General features: G+C 46.5%; 1 protein-coding gene across 1 annotated transcript; it reads right to left on the reverse strand.

Moving 5' to 3' along the window:
* Positions 1 to 1,710: 1,710 nt before the first annotated feature.
* Positions 1,711 to 13,760, reverse strand: ABHD15 (abhydrolase domain containing 15). The gene is made up of 2 exons (XM_007520444.3): positions 12,872 to 13,760; positions 1,711 to 9,024 (listed from the first exon to the last, which is right to left on the reverse strand). Exons 1-2 carry the CDS (start codon positions 13,756 to 13,758, stop codon positions 8,499 to 8,501), a joined length of 1,413 nt encoding a protein of 470 aa, XP_007520506.1. The 5' UTR covers positions 13,759 to 13,760; the 3' UTR covers positions 1,711 to 8,498.
* Between the last annotated feature and the right edge of the window lie 87 nt (positions 13,761 to 13,847).

Consider the following 13,847-nt stretch of genomic DNA (forward strand, 5'->3'; position numbering starts at 1 on the left):
AAAATGGACTTCCCAGCTCTAGTCATCAAAAAGAGATGGGGAGAAGCGAAAGAGGTTGCTTCTTGAAGTAGGAAATGAGCACATCTGGCACAGGGGGATGGAGGAGAAATACTTTGGGAGATTAACTCATTAGGATTGTGAGTCCAAAGCAATTAATGGAGCCTGGACTGTTGGTATGCTTCTAAATTCTGCTTCTAAGACTCCTTCTGTTTCATTGGTTTAATGCCCCCTGCTTAACACTGTATTCTATTTACATAACCACTGTTAACTAAGCACCGCCCTGCCTCCAGGGCATTGGTTCAATCCTCACTGTTTTGCACACTTTTTCCTTCTCCCCACCCCCTATCCTACGTACATCCTGTTCAGACCTGACTCTGGATAGATAAAGACAAGATTGTGATTAGAGATAGCTTAGATGATCTCACTCTCAGGCAGAAGTTGAAAAACAAGATCAGAAAAGAAAACACAAGTAGAACCTGAAATGGAATTGACATATTGCACCCAAGTAAAAGACTCTGGGGTGGGTGGGTGGGGAGAATACAGGTCCATGAAGGATGATAAATGATATAGTGGGGGTTGTATTGTTAAATGGGAAACTGGGGAATGTTATGCATGTACAAACTATTGTATTTACTGTTGAATGTAAAACATTAATTCCCCAATAAAGAAATAAATTTAAAAAAAAACTCTGGGGTGGGTGGGGAGAATACAGGTCCATGAAGGATGATGAATGACATAGTGGGGGTTGTATTGTTAAATGGGAATCTGGGGAATGTTATGCATGTACAAACTATTGTATTTACTGTTGAATGTAAAACATTAATTCCCCAATAAAGAAATTAAAAATAAAAAGAGATAGCTTAGATTGCGCTACATTCTACATGAATAAAGACTGAACTGCGTACCACTCAGCCATGAGTCTCTGGTCGCCTCTCTCTCCCGCCCGTGAAACTAGCCCAACACTGGACTCTGGTAAGTCAGCCACTATGAATAGAGCTTTAAGACTGCAGCTGATATGTGGATATTAACTACCCTTCCAACCCCCAATGCTTCTTTCCTATAAGAAAGGAAAAGAAAAACAAGTCTTATTTCTTTTTCTAATTTTTAAGATTTTATTTATTCATTAATGAGAAAGATAAGAGAAGAGAGAGTGAGAACAAACCAGATACCACTCTGGTACATGTGCTGCTGGGTATTAAACTTGGGGCCTCATGCTTGAGAGTCCTGAGCTTTATCCACTGCACCATTTCCTGGACCACATATTATTTTTTAGAATTTATTATCTGAAGAATTATCAATTTCTGGCTGTCTCTATTCAATAAATAAAGATAATAAGATTAAAATAAATAAGTAAAATAATAGTTTAAAAAGAGAGGGAGAGAGGTTAGAGGGAAGTGAGATGTTTCACTGGCCCCAGAAGTTATTATCTTAAATATCCAGAAGCCCGAACCCCGGCTCCCCACCTGCAGGGGAGTCGCTTCACAGGCGGTGAAGCAGGTCTGCAGGTGTCTATCTTTCTCTCCTCCTCTCTGTCTTCCCCTCCTCTCTCCATTTCTCTCTGTCCTATCCAACAACAATAATAACTACAACAATAAAACAACAAGGGCAACAAAAGGGAATAAATAAATTAAATAAATATTAAAAAAAAAAAAAAATATCCAGAAGCCCATGGAATCTGACCTAGAGAAACAATCCAAATTTTAGCCTCCCTTTTTCTTTGTCATCTACAGAGCCTTGGGTGGAATTTCCCAGATAGAGACAACAACTGGGAGATATATCACCGTGCCTAAGCTTCCCCCAGTGACACAGTGTTCCTGTGTGGTGCACTGGGGGCTCAGAACCTGGGCTGGGCCTTGGGCATGTGGCAAGGCAAGTGCCTTTCCAAATGAGTTTTCTCATTAGTTTCCCCTCTCAATTTCTTTCTTTTCTTTTTTTTTTTTTAATGCTTTCAGGGTTATCAGTTGGGCTTGGTGCCTGCACTATGAATCCATTGCTCCTGGTGGCCATCTTTTTTTTTTTTTTCATTGTTGTTATAACTGTTGTCATTACTGGATAGGACAGAGAAACTGAGAGAGGAAGACAGAAAGGGGGAGAGAAAGATAAAGGATATCTACAGACCTGCTTCACTGCTTGTGAAACGACGCCCCCTGCAGGCGGGGAGCTGGGGCGTCAAACCTGGGTCCCCCGGCTGGTCCCTGGCCTTCACACTATGTGCACTCAACTCAGTGCGCCACCACCCGGCCCCCTTTCCTCATCAATTATCTTCAGGGGTACTCTAAGACATGAGGTTCATTTATTCTTCATTACTATACTTTTGAAAGACACTCTTTTAAAAATATTTATTTTTTGAACAGAGAGAGAGAAATTGAGAGGAAAGAGGGGAGACAGGGAGAGAGGAAGAAAGGCACCTGCAGCACTGCTTCAACACTTGTGAAACTTTCTACCTACAGGTGGGGACGGGGACTTGAATATGGGTCCTTGTACACTGCAACATGTACAGTATCCTGGGTACACCACCACCTAGACCCCAAGACATAGAGTTTAAAAGACACTGGTCTGCTTTTGATTTTGTGGGCAGTTCTGCGTGATCCTGAAGGACCTTAACTAACTGAAATCCTCACTGTACCAGATACAGGGGAGGAGGCTGGTCAGATGTCAATAATGCTCCATCACCAAGCTTTATAATGAAGCCATTAGCCTGGCAGTGGAAGCTTTAGATTTCAGTTCCTTTTTGTTTTTCCTGTTCAGAAAAAGTAGAAAGAATGCCAGAGGAAAATATGTAGAGGTAAGAAGTGGGGGAAGAGAAAGATAATAAAATATATCTGATTTCAAGCTTTACTTAAAAAAAAATTATTAGAGAATCAGAATATCGCTGTGGCACATGTGATGCAAGGGATCAAACCTGGGACCTTATATTTGCCTTCCCTCTCCCCGCCCTCCCCCCCATCCTCCCAGAGTACTACTTAGCTCTGTGGTGGTGCTGGGGATTGAATCTGGGAACTTTGGTGCCTCAGACATTAAAGTCTTTTTGCATAACAATTATGCTATCTCCCCAGTCCAGACATTATTCTTTTAAGTTCAATGCTTTACCTACTACACCACTTCTCAGGCCACTCAAGATTTACTTTTTTTTCTTCACTTTTTATTAGTGATTTAATATTGATCCACAAAATTACAACAGGGGTATAATTTCACATCTTTCCCACAACTATAGTTCTGTATCCCTACTCCCCCTACTGCAAACTGTATTAGTTCTCCCAAGATCACAGACTATTATTTCTCTATTTATGTATCTATATATGTGTATTTGCCCATTTTTTTCTATGATCCTGCCTTTTTTTTTACTTTTAAAAAATTTTTTTAAAAATATTTATTTACTCCCTTTTGTTGCCCTTGTTTTTTATTGTTGTAGTTATTATTGTTGTTGTTATTGATGTTGTTTTTGGATAGGACAGAGAGAAATGGAGAGAGGAGGGGAAGACAGAGAGGGGGGAGAGAAAGACAGACACCTGCAGACCTGCTTCACCGCCTGTGAAGCGACTCCCCTGCAGGTGGGGAGCTGGGGGCTCAAACCGGGATCCTTATACCGGTTCTTATGCTTTGCGCCATGTGTGCTTAACCTGCTGCACTACCACCCAACCCCCCTTTTTTTACTTTTTAAGTCACACTATTTCTAAGTGTCCTTCCTTTCCCCTTACCCTCTTCTTTCTCCGGGTCCTGATGGAATTGGAGTTCAGATACCTCTGAACTCTGATCATCTTCCCCTAACATTTACCCCTCTGGCAGTAGGGACCAGAATTCTTCATGGGGTGCAGAAGGTGGGAGGTCTGACTTCTATAATTGCTTCTCCACTGGACATGGAGTTGGCAGATCAATCTATACTCCTAGCCTATTTCTATCTTTTCCTATTGAAGATTTACTTTTTTTTTTTTTTGCCTCCAGAGTTATCATCGTGGCTCAGTGCCTGCACTATGAATCCACTGCTCCTGGAGGCCATTTTTTCTATTTTGTTCCTGTTGTTGTTATTGTTGTTGGACAGGAAAGAAATCAAGAGAAAGGAAGACAGAGAGGGGGAGAGAAAGATACCTACAGACCTGCTTCACCACTTGTGAAGCAACCTCCCTGCAGGCGGGGAGCCAGGGGCTCAAACTGGGATCCTTGCGCTGGTCTTTGTGCCATGTGTGCTTAACCCAGTGCATTCCCATCCACCTCTGAAGATTTACATTTTAAAGATTTCATTTACATGGGCCAGGCAGTGGAGCACCCAGTTAAGTACACACATTACCATGAACGAGCATCTGGGTTGGAACCTCCTCTCCTCTCACAGGGGGGATGCTTCACAAGTGGTGAAGAAGGTCTGAAGAAGTCTTTTTTTAAAATATTTATTTATTCCCTTTTTGTTCCCCTTGTTGTTTTATTGTAGTTATTATTGTTGTCATTATTGATGTCATCATTGTTGGACAGGACAGAGAGAGAAATGGAGAGAGGAGGGGAAGACAGAGAGGAGGAGAGAAAGACAGACACCTAGAGACCTGCTTTACTACCTGTGAATCGACTCCCCTGCAGGTGGGGAGCTGGGGGCTCGAACTGGGATCCTTACGCCAGTCCTTGCGCTTTGCACCACCTGCACTCCCTTTTTAAAAATTTTTAAAATTTATTTATTAATGAGAGGGATAGGAGGAGAGAGAAAGAACCAGAAATCATTCTGGTACATGTGCTGCGGGGATTGAACTCAGGACCTCATGCTTGAGAGTCTAACAGTTTATCCATTGCACCACCTCCCAGAGCACCAGGTGTATTTTTTAATTTTGTTTATTTATTTTTACTAATAGGGACAGAGAAATCAAGATCAAAGGGGGAGATAGAGGGAGAAAGACTCACACACACACATCTGCAGCACTGCTTTATCACTTGTGAAACTTTTACCCTGTAGGTGGGGACTGGGGCCTTGAACCTGGGTCCTTGTGCATGGTAATAAGTGCACTTAATCAGGTGTGCCACCACCTGGCCCCTGTAGGTGTCTATCTTTCTCTCTCCTCCTCCTCCTCCTTTCTCAGTTTCTTTCTGTTCTATCCAATAAAATAGAAGAAAGAAAGAAAGAAAGAAAGAAAGAAAGAAAGAAAGAAAGAAAGAAAGAAAGGGGGAGGGAGGGAGGGAGGGAAGAAGGAAGGAAGGGGACAGTGGTCACCAGGAGCAGTGAATTTGTAGCGCCATAGTACTAGCACAGAGCCCCAGTGATAACCTTAGTGGTGGCAGCGGGGGGTGGGGTGGGTTGAGAGAGAGAAAAAATAGTGGCCAGGCAAGTGGCGCAGCTGGTTAAATGCACACATGATAGTGTGCAAGGACCTGGGTTCAAACCCCTGGTTCCTGGTTCCTACCTACAGGGGAAAAGCTTCACAAGTGGTGAAACAAGGATGCAGGTGTCTCTTTGTCTCTATCCAATAATAAAAATATTAAGAAGAGAGTAAAAGGATTTATTTATTTATTAATAAGAGAAAAAAAACCAAAGCCTTTCTCTGGTATATGCAGTACCAGGGATCAAACTTGGCGTCTCAGGCATGCAAGTCTGGCATCCTCACAGCCATGCCACCTTCCTAACCACAGTGAGTTTCTTCTCTTTTTATCTGAAAGAACTAGGTTGGGGAATACAGAAAATGGTATCTAGGAAGTGCATGGTTTGCATGCTTAAAGCCCTAGCTTTGATTCCCAGCACCACATGAGAGCAACAAAAGCAAAATAAATGGAACCCCACAGGTAGGGGAGCAGTGCTTTGGTCTCTCTTTCTAATAAAATAGTAATACTCATAGTTGGGGGCTAGGAGATCACTCACTCTGGAGAGCACACACATGCGCAAGGACCTGACCGTCATGTGGAAGCACCTCCATGGGGGACCCTCATAAGTACTGAGATGTCCCTCTTCTGTGTGCGTGTCTCCCCTCTGTCTCTCACCTCCTATCTAAAATAAAATAAAAATTGGGCCAGTGAGGTGGCTGAGCAGTGAGTGCGTGGATGAGTTCCCTGCTAACATATGAAGTGTCTGGGGCCAAGTATGTGGCTCACTGGTGGAGCACATGCCTTGCATGTATGAGACTTCAAGTGTCCTCTCTCTCCCATACAATTTAAAAGCAAAATTGTTTTGCTCAGCCAGAGAGATAACTCACCTTACCATGCATTTGACCCATGCTTGAGCCCCAGCACCACATGTGAGATGGTGTGACCCTGGGAGAAGTACTGGCACTGATGTGTCTCTCTCTGTCTGAATTAAAAAGTGGACTGGGGGGGGCTGGGTGGTGGCGCACAGACAGGCTTAAGGATCCCGGTTCAAGACCCCCACTCCCCACGTGCAGGGGGTTTGCTTCATGGGTGGTGAAGCAGGTCTGCAGGTGCCTATCTTTCTCTCCCCCTGTCTTCCCCTCCTCTCTCGATTTCTCTCTATCCTATCCAACAATGACAGCAATAACAACAATGATAAACAACAGGGCAACAAAAGGGAAAAAAAATGGCCTCCAGGAGCAGTGGATTCATAGTGCAGGCAACGAGCCCCAGCAATAACCCTATAGACAAAAAAAAAAAAAAAAAAAAAAGAAAGAAAAGAAAAGAAAAAGAAAAAAAAGAAAGGAAAAAGGGGGGAAAAAGTGAACTAGAAATGATGAAATTGTGCATGCACAGGTAACACACACACACACACACACATTGATTGTAAAGCCAGGATGGAACTTCCTGTCAAAACAGTTGTCTGTTTTTTCAATGACAAATTAAATAAAATCTCAGGGCAAAGCTCTTAGCAACACATGAAACCGGATGTTCTATTGCATTGCTTAATGGCCTAATCCAAACCAGGATTTGTAGATCAATCTGTACACTGTCTTATTTGACTTTGGCCTTCAGCACTATTTCTCATAAAACCAAACACCATTCAGTCACTGTGTGTCCAGATCCAGAAAGAAGCTTTTCTGCATCTCCATGGATACGATACCCTTTTGAATAAGTGAGCAGGAAAAGCATGACATGGAACACTCATAAGTCAATGAATCAGCTCTAGCCAACCTCCTGGGACTTTTGTTTTCTCTGGTTCTAAATGTCTCCCCTGGCTCCACAGAAGAAGAGATTGTAATAGTGTCAGAAAACAGGGCAACTAGCCAGAACATACCTAAGACACGAGGCTTAAGCTTATCACTACTTAGAGAAAGTGTATCTCTTAGGAGAAAAAACAGTTCCAGTTAGGGTTCTCTTGTGTAACTCCCTGAAATGATAATGTGCCTGAGTGGGATTCTTTATTTATTTTATATTACCAGAGCACTGCTCAAGCTCTGGATTATGGTGGTGCCTCAGGCATGAAAGACTTTTTGTGTAACTGTCACGCTATCTCCCAGCCTGAAAGGGATTCTCTAAACCACAACCTGGCAGGGAACCTTAGATCCTTACACGAGAAGACTTTCTTTTCCTAAAGTCATTCTTGGGATCTCTCCAGCAAGGCCTGAGGTTCTAGGCTAAAGTCCCAGTTCAACCCCATCCCTGAGACTTGCAGGGTGCGAGACCTCAGTCTCTAGACACAGGAATTCATGCTTGAGAGTCCAGTGCTTTATCTACTGGGCCACCTTCTGGACTTAGACACAGGAATTCATACTCTATACCTGACTACCCTCACTTCCTGCCTCTGCTGCCCTTTTCAGTCCTATGCAGCTCTGTGAACTGGCCTCCACAGTAGCCTGTCAAGTCAGCAAAGCAGAATGAGGGAAGTGGGACTGAGACACAAACATCCTGTCCTTACTACATCAAGTGGCTCCAGCTAGAGAATCAGTGTCAAAGAGCTGATGTGACTTATGTGGGACAGAGCTGCTCAGTGACATGCAAATATCCATCTTCCTTGGAGTTAATACTCGTGAGAGAGCATTTTCTCCTGAGTCCATGGAATTAAACGGTGCCATTCTTCGGCTGATGAAGTCAGTGAAGGAGGCAATGACTGAGACTGTCCACCACTGACCAAGATGAACAGGAAGGTGTTGGCAAAAACTGGGGCAGGGATTCTGCTCAGGAGAAAAAGAAAGTCTCTTTCCACAGAGCAGTTTAAGTTTAAATGTGTCTCAATCAGTGGCAAAGGTCTAGAGCTGCTTGCCTCTTTCAATTCTCACCGCCTTCTTTTTTTTTTTTTGGCCTCCAAGTTTAGCGCTGGGCCTCACTGCCTGCACTATGAATCCACTACTCCTGTGGCCTTTTTTTTTCTCTCTCTCTCTCTTTTTCTTCTTCTTCCTTTTTTTGATAATACAGAGAGAAACTAAGAGGGGAGGGGAAGAAAAAGAGGGAGAGAGAAAGACAGACACCTGCAGACCTTCTTCACTGCTTATGAAGCGACCCCCCTGCAGGTGGGGAGCCAGGGGCTTGAACCGGGATCCTTGCACATGTCCTTGTGCTGGCCCCTTCACTGCCTTTTCACGACTTGTCCACCTGATTCTGTTCTTCTTTGCAGGATGTGGGGAGAGAGATTCTTGGGCCAGGTCTCACCTTGTATAAGATCGCTTCCAACTAAACATCTCCTCAAAATTGGAAGAGGGAGAAACCTCCCGCTTATGCAGGGCTCCCCAGCGACGCCGGCCCCCTAGGAATGAGGCTCGGCGCCTGCTTAGCCCTTTCATTCTCTCTTCTGTTCGGAAGAACTCAGTCAAGGCCCGGTAGTACTCCAAGATGACCTCATGGCTCCAAGCTGGCAAGGACTCCTGGCGCAGGAAGCCACAATGGCCTCCGTGGCGACTGAGCAAGAGGAAGAAGTAAGGGTTGCTATGAAAGAGTTCAGTTGGCAGAAAGTGGTCTGGGGGTCCGCACACAGGGTCGTCAGCACTGCAAACACACAGCACTGGAACAGCTGCCTCATCCACATCCCGGAGGGGGTCATTGCGGTCCCAGTAGGTATCCCAGCTGATGGGGAAATTCTTGGTGTGGCAGAAGAGAGTTTCTTCAAACTCTCTCAGGGAGCGGCTCCTGAACAGTCTGCTGGTATCCACTGTGTCCTCCAGGGCTGTGATGTACCTGGGGACAAGAAATAGGATGGACCACAATGAAGGTCTGTCTCCCTCCTTGTGTGTGTCACAGTCCCTGTCAGGCCTGCCATTCATGGCATTGCCTATCCATCCCTGGGATGGCATTTAATTTTCAGGCTATCAGGTTACAGAGAGTCCTTTTGCTGACTGAAAAAACTACTTCAGCCTACTCAAGCAGCCCTCATCATCATAAACATTTTCCTTTGGTTGTTTTCTCTTTCTTTTCTTTCCTTTTTCTTTTAATTTTTTATTTATAAAAAGAAACATTGACAAAACCATAGGATAACTTTCCTTTCCTTTTTTTTGCTTGTTTGTTTTTTGTAATAGTAACAGAGACAGAAGGAGAAAGAGACTACAGCACTGAGGCTTCCTTTTTTTTTTTTTTATTGACACCAGGGTTATCACTGGAGCTCAGTGCCTGCACATGAATCCACTGCAACCATTTCTCTCTTTTAAAGATTTTATTTATTTATTAATAAGAAACAAAGGAGGAGAGAGAAAGAGCCAGACAACACTCTGGTACATGTGCTGCCAGGGATTGAACTCAGGACCTCATGGTTGACAGTCTGCTGCTTTATCCACTGCACCACCTCCTGGACCACATTTTTTCTTTATTTTTTAAAAATATTTTATTTATTTTAGTTTAATGGGAGAGATACAGAGAGGGACACAGCACTGCTCAACTCTGGCTTATGGTGATGCTAGGGACTCAGTCTGGGAGCTTGGAGCCTCAGGCTTGAAAGTTTTCTGCAGTGGCCCGGGAGGTGGCGCAGTGATAAAGCTTTGGACTCTTGAGCATGAGGTCCTGAGTTCGATCCCCAGCAGCACATGTGCCAGAGTGATGTCTGGTTCTTTCTCTCTCCTTCTATCTTTCTCATAAATAAATAAAATCTAAAAAAAAAAAAAAAAAAGAAAGTCTTCTGTATAGGGAGTCGGGCGGTAGCACAGTGAGTTAAGCGCAGGTGGCGCAAAGCACAAGGACCGGCCTAAGGATCCCGGTTTGAGCCCCACCTGCAAGGGAGTCGCTTCACAAGCAGTGAAGCATGTCTGCAGGTGTCTATCTTTTTCTTCCCTCTCTATCTCCCCTCCTCTCTCCACTTCTCTCTGTCCTACCCAACAATGATGACATCAATAACCAACAGTAATAACTACAACAACAACAACAAAAAAGCAAGGGCAAAAACAAAGGGAAAATGAATAAATAAATATTTTAAAAAATGAAAAAAAATACATATAAAAAAGAAAGTCTTCTGCATAACCATTATTCTGTTTCCCCAGCCCACTATTTTTTCCCTTTATTTGATAAGACAGAGAGAAACAGAGAGGGGAGGGGATTGTAGAGAGGTATTATAGAGACATCTGCAATACTTGCTTCACTTGTGAAACTTCCCTCCTGTAGAAGGGGAGTGGGGGCTTGAACCTTGGTCCTTACTAATGGTAACAGTGCACTTAGTCAGGTGTGCCACTGCCCAGTCCCCCGAAGATTTCTTGTGTTTCGTACTATGTGCACTTAACCCGGTGTGCCGCCACTCAGCTCCTCTGCCCCCTGAAGCTTCCTTCAATACAGTGAGGGCCAGACTCAAACCTATGTCATGGCATGTATTAGTTTTCTTAAAACCTAGTATGCTGTCAGATGATAATAAATGACAGCAGGGCAGGTTTTCTTTGAGGAAGTGATTCATTTACAAAGTGAGTTCCTAGACAGAAGCCTGAGAGGAACTGCTTTGAGGAAGAGGGACCCTTTGCTGATTCCACCTCTGTGGAGAGAGTCTTGGCACCTTGACATGGTGGCCAGAATGGGAAGTTCGGTTCTTTGAGTGGATCAATCCAGACTTAACTGAATTTGGATGTACACAAGCAAGTTACTCACCTCAAGTTTTCAATCCCAGTTTACTCTGGGTTAGTCAGTACCAAAAAGTTCACATTTCTTCTCTATTTCCCTCACCTTATCTTTGAGCCAGTGCCCAGGGTCAGTACTGTCATCAGGGATGGGAACTATGACAATTAAGCCATAAGAGAGCACCTTGTCCCTGCACTGTTCTGGCAGCTCTGAGTTGCCATGGCAGCACTTGGGCCTGCTGTTGAGCTCTGTGTTTGACCTTCTCAGAACAGGAGGCAAAACAGATTAGGGGGGTGGGGGTGGAGAGAGGGCTAGGGAATAGAAGCACATGATACACATATATAAGACCCTGGGCTCTATCCCTGACACTGCATATGATGGAGTGGTATGCTATCTACCCCCACCCTACTTTTACCATTTTAACCAGAGCACTGCTCAGTTCAGGCTTATGGTGGTGCTGGGGATTACTGATCTTGGGACCTAGAAGCCTCAGGCATGAAAGTCTTTTGCATGACTATTATGCTATCTTCCCAGCTCAAATTTTAAAAGTTAAGCTTTTTCTTTTAATATGGGCAAGGGTTAGTGAAAAGGCCAGTATAGTGCTGGACATAGTGAAACAGTACTGGATAGCACTGCTTCAGCACGTCCACAGGCCAGGCTGAAGCCCAGCAACTGCCACACTGAAGGAAGCTCCAATACTGTGGTCTCTCTGCCCTGGTCTAAAGGAAAAATAAGGAATAAGGGGTGGTGGTGGCACACCTTGCTGAGCACACGTTACAGTGCACAAGGACCCGAGTTCGAGCTCCCGTCCCCACCTGCAGGGGGAAAGCTTTGAGTGATGAATCAGGGCTGCAGGTGTCTCTCTCCCTGTCACTCCCTTCCCTCTCGATTTCTAGCTGTCTCTATCCAATAGATAAATAAAGATAATGATATTAATAATAATAAAAGAAAAACGAGGGAGTAAAGGAGGAGGAGAAGAAAAGGAATCACAGTTGCTGCCATTTATTCCACTTGCCAGGCACTTCACTTTTGCTATTTCACTTAATGCTTAACCACCTGGGGAAGTGGTTATTATTACCTCTTAATTAACTGAAGAGGGAAGTGAGCACTAAAGGGATTAGCTAACTTGCTAGAAATTTGGGATTTCAGTTCAAATAGGCCTGGCCCAAGGTCTTTCTGCCAGACTGTCTTTCACCTCATTCTGCCAAACCCTAGGAGAGCAACAGTGTACACTGAGGCCTACTGATTCTGTAAATGTCCCTCAGGCCTTCTCATCCAAGAAGTCTGACCTCTCACTCTAGTAGTGGACTGGGAGATCTAAACAAAATTATAAAGCTTGTATATTTGTACTTAGTTTTATTGCCAGGGTTTCACTGCTCTGGGTTGGCTTCTTTTTTTTTTTTCAGCTAGAGACAAGACTTCCTCCAGTACAGAGGGGGAGTTCAAACCTGGGTCACACACCTGACAATGCAGATGTCATCCAGATGGCTCCTTTGCCAGTCTTGCCTGAATATTGCATTAAGTATAGAACACATATCTAGGTACATAGAACATTTGTCAAATCTATAGAATTTTAATAATTTTTATGGGCTCAGAGGCTATAAGGAAACTTTCTGGACTGGTAATTAGCTGCAATGACTTCCAGAGCCTCTTCTGACCTGACATGCTGTGGTGCTAAGTGGCAAATGTCAGCCAGTACCTCTGCTGCTGGGTGTGGGGGCAGATGCTGCGGTGACTAGGGCGTGGTGGGGCTGGGCTGAGAACAAGGGGCCTAAGGGTCCCCGCTCCAAACTTAAAGAAGCTGACTGTGGGCCATGGCTTGTAAACCTGCCCCCCTTGTTCTGGCTAGAGTATTTGGACGATTTCAAAGAGTGTATGAGAACTTTGCCCAATTGTCCTGAACCTGCGCGATCCAACGCCAGGCAGAGCTGTTCCTCGGCGGGCCCGAGACCTCTTCCCCCCCCCCCCTCGAGGGTCTGCGGCCTCTGGGACCCACCTGCTGAGCGCGATCTTCTGGTGGAGCAGGAAGCCCCGCTCGTAGGGCCAGGGCAGGCCGGCTTCAAACCACTCGCGGCAGCGCAGCACCGGGGAGATGCAGGCGGCGCCGGTCACGTAGCTGGAGGAGCCGCACTCGCCCAGGTAGGACAGCAGCAGCGCCGAGCCCGAGCTCTCGCTCACCGCGAACAGAGGCGCTGCCGGGTGTCGGAAGCGGATGTAAGTGACAGCCTCCTTGAGGTCGGACGGGTCCCCGAAAGGCTGCAGGCGGGGGCTGGCCAGCGGGCAGCCGTGGTGGCCGCGGCGGTGGAAGATGACCGGGTAGTAGCCGCGTTCCAGGGCGAGCAGGCAGAGACCGAGTACGTTGCGGGTGAGGCGCCCCCACGCATTGGGGATCACCAGCAGCACCGCCGGGAGGCTCCCGGCGTTGGTGACCCGGCGACCCCGGGCGCAAGGTCCCACCACCCAGTCCAGGGCGATCAGCCCGTCGTCCGCCAGCTGCAGATACTCGCGGGCCAATTCTGGCCCGGGCCCCGCGGGCAGCACGAAGTGGCAGAGGGTCTGCAGGTGGGGCCCAGACAACCAGGAGCGCGGGCCGGGCTCCATCGCCGCCGAGCGCCGCAGGGCGCGCACCAGGCACCGCGCCAGCGCCGACGGCTTGCAGATGAGGCTGCACCCGCCGGGCAGCGACTCACGCCGGTCGCTGAACTCGTCCGCCCGAGTTCCGTTGTCCCCCGTCTCCTCCTTCTTTTCCTCATCCTCGTGGCCCCCGTCCCGCGCCCCGGGCGGGACCCCTGCTCCGACGGGGCGCCGCAGCCGCAGGGCGAGCAGGCTAGCTAGGGCGAGCGCGGCCAGGAGCAGGCCGAGGGCGGCGGCCCACGGAAGCATGGCGTAGCCGAGAGCCCCGGCGGGCGCGGGTGTCCCCTCGGTGAGCGCCCCGCTCTGCCCGCGCCTCTGCCGGCAGCTGGAGGCCGTCC

This window comes from Erinaceus europaeus, chromosome 12 (assembly GCF_950295315.1).
Source record: "Erinaceus europaeus chromosome 12, mEriEur2.1, whole genome shotgun sequence".
NCBI classification, from domain to species: domain Eukaryota; kingdom Metazoa; phylum Chordata; class Mammalia; order Eulipotyphla; family Erinaceidae; genus Erinaceus; species Erinaceus europaeus.

Coding starts and splice junctions, on each gene's coding strand:
- ABHD15 (XM_007520444.3), bottom strand. CDS start 13,758: ATGCTTCCGTGGGCCGCCGCCCTCGGCCTGCTCCTGGCCGCGCTCGCC. Junction 9,025..12,871: donor CAGAAGATCGCGCTCAGCAG/GTGGGTCCCAGA, acceptor TCTTGTCCCCAG/GTACATCACAGCCCTGGAGG.